At 56.5% G+C, this 12,154-nt stretch overlaps 4 protein-coding genes across 4 annotated transcripts; 3 read left to right on the top strand and 1 right to left on the bottom strand.

The window, feature by feature from the left end:
• Positions 1-287: 287 nt before the first annotated feature.
• Positions 288-3,654, top strand: UREG_02059 (uncharacterized protein; the record flags this gene model as incomplete). Its single annotated transcript, XM_002542497.1, has 7 exons — positions 288-2,112; positions 2,358-2,386; positions 2,428-2,503; positions 2,556-2,775; positions 2,826-2,867; positions 2,917-3,209; positions 3,284-3,654. 7 exons carry the CDS (start codon positions 288-290, stop codon positions 3,652-3,654), a joined length of 2,856 nt encoding a protein of 951 aa, XP_002542543.1.
• Positions 3,655-5,177: 1,523 nt separating this feature from the next.
• On the top strand, positions 5,178-7,057 carry UREG_02058 (uncharacterized protein; the record flags this gene model as incomplete). Its single annotated transcript, XM_002542496.1, has 4 exons — positions 5,178-5,263; positions 5,319-5,629; positions 5,783-6,867; positions 6,932-7,057. The coding sequence occupies 4 exons, from the start codon at positions 5,178-5,180 to the stop codon at positions 7,055-7,057; spliced, it is 1,608 nt and encodes a 535-aa protein (XP_002542542.1).
• A 1,043-nt stretch (positions 7,058-8,100) lies between these two features.
• UREG_02057 (uncharacterized protein) lies at positions 8,101-9,418 on the top strand (the record flags this gene model as incomplete). The annotated part of the gene is made up of 2 exons (XM_002542495.1): positions 8,101-9,131; positions 9,190-9,418. The coding sequence occupies 2 exons, from the start codon at positions 8,101-8,103 to the stop codon at positions 9,416-9,418; spliced, it is 1,260 nt and encodes a 419-aa protein (XP_002542541.1).
• A 695-nt stretch (positions 9,419-10,113) lies between these two features.
• On the bottom strand, positions 10,114-11,504 carry UREG_02056 (uncharacterized protein; the record flags this gene model as incomplete). Its single annotated transcript, XM_002542494.1, has 2 exons — positions 10,114-10,977; positions 11,067-11,504. The coding sequence occupies 2 exons, from the start codon at positions 11,502-11,504 to the stop codon at positions 10,114-10,116; spliced, it is 1,302 nt and encodes a 433-aa protein (XP_002542540.1).
• Between the last annotated feature and the right edge of the window lie 650 nt (positions 11,505-12,154).

Here is a 12,154-nt window from a genome sequence, read left to right as displayed (position 1 = left end):
GGTGCTCTGTTGTGCCAGGCAACGCGCTCCTGGTGCCTGGGAGTCGCGCTAGCATTGTTTACCAACGCGTTAACCAGTATAAAAATGGGGAGCTGTTTGGAGCTCCCCTCCGTTCTGTTCTTAACATCTCCCCATCCCTCCCATCGTTGCATGTTCTCTCTTGAGATGAAGATTGGGTAACTGTTGGTGATCATATTTTTTTGCCTGTATCCCCTTGTGATCAAAGCTGTTTGTTCTCAAAAGCCCCTGTCTAGTTTAGCAATCGTTTGCTGATCTGCTGCAGGACAATGGCATCTCGTCAACGCCGTCAGAGGCGTGGGGTCTCTAACCCATCGCCAGGACGACCAGCTGCCGGGCTGTCACTGTTTTCACCACAGTCCACTTTGCCGCCACCGCCAGGATTCACAAACCCAAGCGTGTTGGCTGGCATCAAGTCTGGAGACAACAACGCAGAGGGTGTTGGCCAGCTATCATCACCGCATCTGCACTGGAGCCCCAGCACTCACCCTCACTACGTGCACGGAAACAAAACAATGGCCAATCTCGAGATCGGCGTCAAGGAAGGCCTGTATTACCTGCGAAAGCTGAAGGCAGTCTTAGCCAAGTACCCAACGGTCGAAGCAAACAACTGGCTCGAGGACATTCAGAAAATCGAGAAGAAAGCAAAGCTCAACCAAAGGCACGTCATCGGCATCGTCGGCGAAACTGGCGCGGGCAAGTCATCTCTCATCAACGCGCTGCTGGACGAAGAACGGATCGTGCCGATAAATGGCATGCGCGCTTCCACGGCCACCGTGGTCGAAATCAGCTATAACCACGACGCGCACCGCTACCGGGCTGAGGTGGAGTTTATCACCGCCGACGACTGGGCCAAGTACCTGGAGGTCCTGTTTGGCGATATCGAGGATGGGACAAGCACCGCGGCCGCGGGCAAGCGCGGCGACGACACGTATGCCATCGCGTGCGCGATGATCAAAGCGGTTTACGGCATCGAGCCTGCGGATATCCCCAACTACTCAGTGGACCAGCTTGTGCGGCACCCAAACGTTGGCGATGTGCTTGGGCAGACGATCAGATTCTCGCACGATAACTCACTGTGCTTTTACCATCTCTTGCAAAAATACGTTGATTCAAAGGACAAACGCGCGCAGGGTGCCGGTGATATCGAGTACTGGCCCCTGATCCGCGTCGTTCGCGTGTACGTCAAGGCGCCCATGCTTGAAACCGGTGCCGTGATTGCAGATTTGCCAGGAGTCAAGGACGCGAACCCCGCGAGAGCAGAAGTAGCGAAAAGGTACTTGAAGGAATGCTCCTGTATCTGGATCCTCGCGCCCATCGTGCGTGCCGTCGACAACAAGACCGCCAGGGACCTTTTGGGCGAATCCTTCAAGCGACAGCTGCGGATGGATGGCACTTATGATTATATCACATTTATCTGCACAAAGGCCGACGACATCTCTTTCACCGAGGCTGCACAGACAGCTGAACTTGCCAGCCAAAGGGATGAAATCCACCTTGTCAAGGAGCAAACCGCAGCAATGATCGCGTCCTTGCGCGAAGAAAAAGACGCAATCGCGGAGGAAAAGGACGAGCTCGATGAGACCATCGAGGCAATTGATTTCGAGATCGACGACCTGGCAAGAACTATTGCATTGGTTAGAACAAACACGCAAACCTCTGGCGATCGGCCCAACCTGCAAGAAGGCCCTGTCGGTAGCGCGACTCATCCATATGCTCAACAAGTTTTTCAGGCGGACGAGGAAGAAGGAGAAGATGATGCCACCAAACTGCAAAACGCAAACGCGATGAGGAAGCAACTGAACGGCCAGAAAAAGGCGCTGGACCAAGAAATCAAGGATATCAATGCGCAGATCAAGGCCAAGGAGCAGAGCCTGAGAGACTTGATCGCCGAGTTCAAGTGTCGTTGTGTTGTCGCAAGGAATGATCAGGTGAAGCTTACCATCAAGCAAGACTTTGCAGAGGGCCTGAGGGATATGGATCTTGCGGATATACCAGAAACCGGCGGTCCTGCTCCAATTCGCGATTATAGTGGTCTGGCTAATTCCCTCCCGGTTTTTTGCGTGTCGGCAAGGAGCTATCAACGGCTCTTCGGTAGGATGGGAAACGACGGGGAGGTGGACGGCTTTGGATCCCTTGAAGCGACTGAAGTGCCGAAACTTCGCGCCCATTGCATCCAGTCTACCATTCCGTCTCGCCGCAAGGATTGCCTGGTGTTTTTGAACCATCTCGAGCGGTTGATAAACTCTCTCAGCATCAGTTTGTCAAACACACACCCTTTGCCTCTAGAGACTGCCAGGGAAAACGACAAAAAATATCTCTCGTCAAAACTAAAGGAGCTCCAAACGGTACAAGGCCCCTTCTCCAAGTAACTTGCCGCTCCTTTATGCTGACCCTTTATTCTGATAGGATTATGAGACGGAGACCAAGACCATGCTCTCGAAGCTTGAGAAGACCATTCAAGCATCCATCTATAATAAATTCGGTACGCCCTATCGGAGCGTCCTGCATAGCTGAGACCTGACTTTTCCTTTTAGATGTGGCCGCGTCTCGTGCGGAAGCCCAAGTAACTGATGTCCTGGAAGGCTGGAATGGAGGTGAAATCGCGTGGAACACGTATAGAGCTATCTGCCGGCGCAAAGGCGTGTATGATGGTAGAGCCGGGTCATATGTATGTCGTTTCCTGAACTGTGCTGCGAATTCTGACGCTGTGTGTGCTAACGAAACTGGTCGCGAGCAGGACTGGAACGGGCAATTGTAAGAACAAATATCCGCCGACGTTGGTAGATCGAGACTGACAATATCAGGGCCAAACCTATGCTTGTCAACCTGACGGTCCACTGGGAAAGGTAAGTAAAACAAAAGTTTTCGGGTACTGGATACTAAACGCACAATTAGGACCTTTTCAAACGAAGTGCCGGCGGTCCTTGGTGCTTTCATCGATGCCTGTCGCGAGCTTACAACAAAATTCAGCAAGGATGTAGAGAAGCACCTCGTGTCCATCTCGGAGAACGAACCGCTTGTGCGCAAACTGCGCTCGCAATTGACCAGCTACCAGAACTCGCTGGGCCACATGCACGCGTCCCTGAGAAGACTGATGAAACAAGAGCAGAAGAATGTGAGCCGCAATATCGAGCCGAATATTCGAGAATCGTTGGAAGGAGCATACACTCAGGCCGGTAAAAGCGGAGGTAAGTAGGCAGTTGATGCTGGCAGTGCTAGACGAGAAGAGATTTTTCACTAATTCGTTTGCATTCATTCACAGGACACGGCGTGTTCCAGCAAATGAAAGGAATCATGACGAACCAAGTGAATAGCAAAAAGGACACGCTGTTTGTCGATGCCACGCACGATATCAGATCACTGATGAGAAAAGCGGTTCAAGACACGCGGGTCAAGGCGGGCAAGGGCCTCGAGGATGTCCACAGGTGCATCACCCGGGACTACAAGGCGATCGTCAACCGGGCGAGGACGCTGGAGCAAAGCGCCGTGGAGAAGGAGCTCGAGGGCATCATGGAGGAGCTCAGCATGTTCAAGCGAGCCGCGCCTGCGACTGCGATGAAGCCGATGATGAACGAAGCCAAAAAGGCGGCTGCCAAAGCGATGCACGGCAGACGCCAGTCTGATCTGCTGTGAATTTCAACATGTGGCGGATAACCCAAGACCATGCTGAATCGTTTCCCGTCTTGTGTGCGATTGAGCAAGATGGAAAGTTCCAGTGTCAGAATTGGTCGGAGATTCTGATATCGTTGAAGAGTTGCACTGCAACTCCTTTTCTTCCCTTGTTTCTTTTATCTGTCGAATGTCGAGCCTGACTTTCGATTTACATATTCTTATTCTTACCCGGGGCGCTCCTCGTTCTTTCTTTTGGTTTGCCTTGGAAAAAGCCCTTGGAACCGTCCTGGAAATTCCATCTTCTACCGGGAAAGGCCGAAGAAAACAAAAAAAAGAAAAGGAATCCTGTAGACTGAATCCAGGGGCCCCCATCACAGTCATTACCGACTTGTTTCTAGCCGAGCTCTCTGGGTGATATATTACCTGTGGCCAACGGACTGGTATATTCTCTCAGGTTATATCCAGCGCTGTTCTTTTCGAGTAATAGCCCTTTGGCTCGTAGTAGCTAGTCTAAATAGAAAACAAATAGCAAGCTTGCGTTTGCGACTCTTCTAGCTCTGATCTGTAGTTGTATCACACCGATCTTGTCGACGGCCATTTCTCGGTCCGCTGGATCAGTTCATCAGCTGCGATAATCTGTAACCCGCTCTTGTATCGCACCGCCCAAACCGCCACGGCGCAGGGCCGGCCGTGCCGCATGCAGCACGCCCAGACGAGCAGCGGTGCGCGCTAAACCCGCGGCGAGCAGAGGCCCTGGGCGGATGCGGCGTCAAGTCGGTTTGGGCGCCGTCTCAGCTGGCTGCTTCGGGCGGCCGTTCATCTCAATGCGAGTTTCCAGGGGGATGTGCGCAACCTGCTTCCGTGCGACTGACGCGCTGTGCGTTTCGCATATAGATCGCGCTGCTCCGGCCCCCCCCCTTTGCCCAAAAAAAGAAAAAGAAAGAGAGTCACGGCCGGGGGGCGCTTCGACGCCCGTTCGTGAGTGGCTTGCACTGGCGGCAAATCCTGTATGCCACCCCTCTGTGAGAAAGCAGAGGGCCACGGCGCCAAACGGTTTGAAAAGCATGAGAAATCATTCATGCCCTGACGTAAAGGCGCCAGATGCTGAGCAATGAGACTGTTGTCCGTCTCGCCCTGCTCGTTAGCCGCCTCCAGGCTCTCCGTCGGCCTGGCCCCCTTTTTCTTCCTTTTCGTGTGCTGGCTTTTTTTTTTTTTTTGTTATAACCGCCGAGGTCTGTTTCTGCGCTGGCATGTAGGCGGATGGAGGGCCCTCGCTCGCTGGGAATCTGTATTTATTTTGTTTCTTCCTGTCCTTCACCTCTGCTATAAGATTACTACTACGCAGTCGCTCGCTTTGAACATAACTATCTGAACTGGCGCTGCTATCGAATAAGAACACTCGTTTTATCAACTATCATTATCCTGAACTTGCAGACTCTCCGTCTATTCACTCTTTTGGAGCCCTGTGGCTGTGTCTCTCACTCCATCTCAACCGTATACCCTCCTTGCCCTCTCTGCTCCCTCTGGAGCCATTCCTTTGCCTGATGGATTCCGTGCCGCGACGCAGGAACCCAGGCTTCGACGCCGTGGCCAACGGGCAGCTGATCTCGTCCAAGCAGATGCCACAAGAGTAAGAGATATCCCCCCATTCCATCGCTGGTGAATGCTGCTGACCCTGCTGGCAGAGACCTCTGGCCCTCGACGCTTTCGCCAATCCGATTTCTACCGCCGTGCTGGGGCAGGAAGACGGGCGCCTGCACCGACGACGACGACGCGGTGGACGCCAGCGCCGCGACTGCAGACGGGCTGGATCCCCAACGGGGTGCTCTGGCACCGGGACGGGGCGCCTCGCAGGACGCGGAACGACCGCGGCCGGTGTATCAGAACGTCTACTCGCTGCCCATTGCAGACGGCGATGCAAAGGATCCGACGTGGAGCCCGCAGAGCTACTCCGTGCCGCCGGATGCCCTGGTGCCTCCGACGCTGCAGCACCCAGGTGAGTTGGCAGAGAGCCCTGTGATCAACAACAGGCCCATGGCTGATGCGCGGGCAGATGTCTACGAGAGACTGTCTCTGCTGATGCAGTCGAGCCTCGTCATCAACGAGCCAGATCCAAACGCGTTCGCTGACTCGCTGGGGCTCTTGACAGACGACACCGACCAGGAGGCCAGCGTCCGCAAGAAGCCCCGGCTGGCGGAGCAGCGGCCGCAGCAGCAGCAGCAGCAACTGACGCTCAACACCAACGTGCCGCCTCCCTTCTCCTTCTCGCCATACTCCTTCTCCAGCAGCACGCCGTCCCTGGACTTCAACTTCTCCGCGTACTCGGACGCCCCGTCGTCGTGCTCGAGCTTCACGCCCCAGAGCACGCTGTACTTTGCCTCGACGCCGCTGTCTCCGGTGCCTTCTCCCAGGCGCCACTCCGACATTGCGCGGTTTGGCAACCGGCCGCGAACAACGTCGTCGCCGCGCCCCCGGCCGCAGTCGAGTCCGTATTCGCTGGACGTGGGCCGGCGTCGACTGTCCAACGGCTCCGCCGGCTCGTTTGCGTCGTACGCGCCCCCTTTCGCTGGCCGAAAGCCGGTCAACGCGTCCGCATTCACGTCTCCGCAGATCCACGGCAGCCATGTGTTCCCGCCGCCACTGGTCCCCGCGGGCGGCCACCCGGCAGGGAGTTTGTTTTTGCATTCCGCGTTCACCACCCCCGATCCGTTTGGCCAGCGGTTCATGGTGCCCGACCCGATCGCGTCGCAGCGGATCCCGCGCACGCTGCGCAGCGACCTGGACCCGGACCAGACGTACTTTGAGGACTACTCGGGGTTCGCGGAGCCGCCGGACCTGCTGGGCCCGCTAAAGGACCGGCCGCTGTCGCCGCCGCGCGAGGACATGGTGCCGGCGGACCCGACGATGGTGCCGCACGAGCAGGACCTGCGGTTCGAGCACGACCTGTACACGCCCAAGTGGGTGCGCGGGCACGGCAACAAGCGCGAGGGCTGGTGCGGGATCTGCAAGCCGGGGCGGTGGCTGGTGCTGAAGAACTCGGCGTTCTGGTACGACAAGAGCTTCACGCACGGCATCAGCGCGGTGACGGGGCAGGCGTTTGCGGCGCCCAAGGAGATCCGGCGCACCGAGGGCAGCGCGAACATCTGGGAGGGCCTGTGTGGGAACTGCGGGCAGTGGGTAGGACTGGTGACGAGCAAGAAGAAGGGCACGACGTGGTTCCGCCATGCGTACAAGGTGAGCATACACGCATTTATATTAGCTGTATTTGTAGTGATATACTAACTAGTTAACGTCGCAGTGTCACAACCACTACAAGCCGGACGAGTCGCTCAAGCGGCCGCGCGACGGCGACGAGCGGCCAGAGGCGTATCACAAGTCAGAAGCGGCGGGATCAAAGGAGAACTCGCGGTCGATTATTCCTTAGCAGTGTAGTTATGATCAGTTGTAGATATTATTGCTATATAACTATTGTTGTAGAACTGCAGACCAGCCACCTGCAGGGAGATGCAGGCAGAAGCCGGTGGAATCGAGCAGAGCTTCTATTGCACCAGCCGCATCAGATGCCTGCTGGGCTGTGTTTTCTTTTTTCTGCAGATGAAGCTGGCTGTTTAGTTGCTCGATTGCTGTCTGCTCGCTCTGCTTGCATCTTGCGTTGCTCCAGTCCATCCAGACAGACAGAATTTTCCTGCGTTCTCACTCTCTTCCCCATGGTTCTCCCCAAACTCTTCGCCAAATCCCCCGACAAGAAGAAGAAGAAGCACAAGAAAAAGGACAGCCCGTCCATCCCAGACCATCTGCACCACGTCCTCGATCCCTCCCGCCCGCCGCCCTACTCGCCGCCGTCCAGCCCAGCAGCCCGCAAACCCAAGCGCAGCGCTCCCGTTGCCTACGACCACCCGCTCAATCTGCCTCCCGACGAGCTTCGACGCCTTTCGGCCATGGCGGCTGCCAGAGACGACGCCCGCCGCTCGCTCGACCTCGAGTCCGACTCGCCCGCCTCGCCATCCTCGCTTGTCACACCCGCTCACCCGCCATCCGTGCCTGTGCCCGTGCCCGTGCCCGCGACCGAGCTGCCCAACGGCGGCAAGGTCGACGGCGAGCGCGAGAGCAGTCCCAGGCCTGAACGCAGCCCGACCCCGCCGCCGCATATCGTCACGCCGCCGCCCGTGCCTGTTGTCGATGCGGAGGCCTGCAAGCTCGCGGGGAACAAATTCTTCAAGGCGGGGGATTACTCGCGAGCCATCTTGGAGTATACAAAAGGTGGGTAGAAGAGATTTTTCTTTTTCAGGTCAACAGAAAGAATGACTGACTTCTCTCTCTTCCATCTGTCCAGCCGTGGACGCACAGCCAGGGTCGTCAACGTACCTGTCCAATCGAGCCGCCGCCTACATCTCTGCGAACCGGTACCTCGAGGCCTTGGAGGACTGCAAGCGGGCCGACGAGATCGAACCTGGAAACGCAAAGATCATGCATCGATTGGCACGCATCTACACCGCGCTCGGCCGCCCCGCGGAGGCCCTGAGCGTGTACGCCCGGATTCAGCCTCCGGCCTCTGCAAAGGACAAGGCCCCCGCGGAATCCATGCTGCACCACGTCACCCAGGCCGAGCAGACGCTGAAGCAGGTCAACGGCGGCGGCTCAATGGTGCTGTATTCCCTCGACCAAGCAGTCCGGGGCCTGGGAGCCGCCATGACACAGCCCCGCGCATGGCTCCTGATGCGCATCGAGGCATACCTAAAGATGGGCAACGTCAACGCCCTGGGAGACGCCCAGAACATCGCCATGTCCCTGCTGCGGGAAAACAGCCAGGACCCCGACGCCCTGTTCCTACGGGGCCGATTGTTCTACCTCCAAGGCGACGCCGACCAGGCCATCAAACACTTCAAGCGCGTGCTCAGCCTCGACCCGGACTCGACCCAGGCCGTCAAGTACCTGCGCATGGTGCAGAAGCTGCTGCGAATTAAAGACGAGGGAAACACCGCGTTCAAAGCCCGGCGATACCGGGAAGCTATCGCTAAATACACTGCCGGCCTGGAGGTCGACCCGACCAACAAAGATATCAACTCCAAGATCCTTCAGAACCGCGCCCAGGCCCGCTACAACATCAACGAATACGACAAGGCCATTGAAGACTGCACCAAGGCCCTGGAGCTCGATCCCACCTATGTCAAGGCGAAGCGCGTGCGAGCGAAAACGTACGGCACCAAGGGTGACTGGGAAAAGGCGGTAAACGAGCTCAAGGCCATTGGCGAGAGCCACCCGGGCGAAAAGGGGCTCCAGGAGGAGCTTCGCAATGCCGAGTGGGAGCTGAAGAAGAGCCAGAGGAAGGACTACTACAAGATTCTCGGTGTGGAAAAGACGGCTACCGAGCAGGAGATCAAGAAGGCGTATCGGAAACTTGCTATCCAGCACCACCCTGATAAAAACCGCGATGGGGACCAGAGCGATGAGCTGTTCAAGGAGATTGGGGAGGCGTATGAGATTTTGAGTGATCCACAGTATGTTGACACTCTGCTGTCGCGTATAAAACCGGAGTGCTAACAAACGAATCAATAGGAAACGGGCCAGTTACGACAATGGCGATGACCTGATGGACCCCAACGACATGTTCACTCAAGGCTTCGGCATGGGCGGAATGGGAGGTATGGGAGGCATGGGTGGCATGGGAGGCCAGAACATCCACATCGATCCAAACATCATTTTCAATATGATGAACGGCGGAACCGGCGGCTTCGCGCACGCTACCAGCAACCCGTTTGAAGGCCGCCACCACGGCGGCTGGTAAAAAGCCGGGATGCCCGCCGAAATTTAAAAAACAAAGCAGAAAAAACAAAAAAGTCGAAGAAAAGGGGATGGTGATTCAAATCCAAATTATGATACCCTTTAGACTTCCTTCATACCTGTGCAAAAAATCCTCTTGCCGCCATGACCCTTTGGCTTCCCATCACTGCCTTCCCTAACCCTCCCCCGTTGTTCCTCGTCCTTGAGCGATCTGTTGCTTTGCCATGGCATATGCATTTTGTCCCCCCAAGCATTTATCCCCATCTGTGTTCGGTTTGGTGCGCATACAAGGAGCACGAGCACACGTCCAGCAAAATAGAGCTAAAAGGAGTACCGTCTGCCATTTTGATCCCATGTCTTTTTTTTTCTTTTTCTCCTTTCCCATCTCGAAACAGCTTTGGGCTATTAGCTCCCCTGGCCTGGCGGGGGAGATGGTATCCTGGTTCTCCGGTCTTATTTTCTCTCGATGTTGTTTTTATACAGATTTGAAATGTGAGCTCCGAGATAGGGGAGAGTATGCGGTTAGAATCCAGTAGAGATTATTCTTCGAGAGATTGGAATAGGAGATAATACATCAATGTCTCATTTGCAATACATTATCCGACATGTCAAAACAGGAGCGATATCTCCAGAGACTCAATAATATCCCAAGATCATCAAATCATACGCTCCTCACTGGGAAGCAAAGAGGATCCATATTCAATCATCGCCAACGCGAAACATCACCGCGCCCGTCCTCGCCCTCAAATCAACATGCATATCCCCCCGACTCCCCCACCACTGCTTTTGCCGCGGCAGCTCCGCGTCAGGCTCCTTGACGCCATCCACAGCCCTGCTCCCTCTTCCAACGACACGAACCCCCTTCCCGCCGAGGCTGACCCGATTCGCCCTGATGCTCGCGGCATGAACACGCCCGGCCCACGACGGAGGATACCGAACACGCAGCGACCCGGAGCCCCTCGCCTCATGCACGGCGATGGCGCCGGGTCCGCGATGCTGCGCGCGCGTTTGCCGGCCGGAGGGTGCTAGCCGAGGGTAGATGAGCGGGTCGTTGAGCACGACGTTGGCGCTGCCGGAGCGGGTGACGGTGGTGATGGAGATGTTGTCGCTGTGCGTGTCGAGGAACGCGGCGCCCGGGAAGACGAGGGGCGTGAGGTGCGCGTCGATCGCTCCGCTGGTGGAGGAGAGCTTGACGCTGGTGGAGAAGGCGATGCTGGCGGCGATGCTGCCGCTGTGAGTTGCGATTTCGACCTCGTACGGCCGCGGGTGCAGGGCTGGGGGTTTGTCGTGTGCGTGTGTGTCTGCGTCTCGACTGCCGGGCGCTGGGAGCTGGAACTTGACGGAGATGCTGCCGGACCTGGAGCGGAGGAATACTCGGGCGGGCTTGCTGGGGGCTCGTGGGTCGGCTGGCTGGGGGATGATGGTGACCGCTATCGAGCCTGAGCTGGTGGTCAGGGCGAGGAGGTCGTAGAGAGGATATTCCCCCCAGATGGCGCCCGATTTCTTGTGGATTTCAATCTCTCGTGGCGGAGAGTCATTCTCCTCTGCACGGTTCCGGGGATACTAGCAGGTGTTAATGCTAGAGAAACATCGTATATTGCAAAGGGAGATCTCACTGTTGCATGGAAAAAGGCCCTGCACGCCCAACCCACCAGGCCGATGAGCAAGCAGAATTTGACGATTCCGACAAACAGCTTCCACTTGGTCATCTGGCATCGCTGCCGGTCGCGATCCCTCCGTTTCCCACACCACCCTCGCCTGCGTGCCCTGCGACCTCCTGCTTCAGCATCGCGATGCCCGTCGCCAGGCTGCGGGAAGCTTCCCCTGTCGGATTTCACATCGACAGTAGCATTCCCAGTGCCAGGGACCACGTCTTCGTATTCCGGGGGAGGCGATACAAGCAGAACGTCGGTCTCCGAAGCACTGTCGCACTCATCTAGGTCCTTTTGAGTGCTACGCTGGCTCTCAGATACAGAAGGGGTATACAGCGTCTCGCTTGCGCTGGTAGCTGATTCCGAGATGCCAGGCGAGACCGGAATATTGTCGCCATGCCCGTCATCAGGCACGTCGGGAGATGCGGTTCGCACCATGGTCTCGCAGGCTATTTCAATTCGATTTTCTTGTCCGATGTGTACTTTTCATTCGGGGAGCCGTGGCTAATCAGCGCAGAGGTGATGCCTGGGTTTGTCAACGCGGGTTTGGGCTGCATCAACATGGAGAGAATAGACATCGTCAGGGGCGAAAGGGACATTGTGGGCAGAGAAAAGAAAATCCGGATTGTCCAGAGCAATGAACATGATCCATCTTCCAGACACGATTCAAAAGGGAACCAGATGGACGGCTATATATATGAACATCCAGATCGCAACATACCTCGATGACGGCGCAGTTCCGATGTTTCAAGATCCCAGCGTGCTGTTCTTGATCCCAGCCAGAAAAGACCCGCCGTTCTCTGTCCCGGCGCCAAAAAATCGGATTCTCAAAGATGAGCAAACAGCAGCAAGCGATCACAGCATGGACCAGCCGAACATGAATCGCTGAACTCCTGATGACGACGCAGCTGGAAGACGACGATGGGCATCAGGCAGCCGAATTCCTCTCCCTGTACAAAGGCCTGAACTGGGCGGAGCGGGTGGAGTGATGCTTGCGTGTTGATGCGCCAGGCAGCACCATTTCATCAACAGGCGAGCTCGCATCGCAGCTTGGACTCAATCACAGCGGTAAAAGATGAACCGTTGGC

This window comes from Uncinocarpus reesii, genomic scaffold (assembly GCF_000003515.1).
Source record: "Uncinocarpus reesii 1704 scaffold_1 genomic scaffold, whole genome shotgun sequence".
Taxonomy (NCBI): Eukaryota; Fungi; Ascomycota; class Eurotiomycetes; order Onygenales; family Onygenaceae; genus Uncinocarpus; species Uncinocarpus reesii.
The sequence above is the reverse complement of the archived record's forward strand: the minus strand, read 5'-3'. Positions and strand labels throughout refer to the sequence as shown.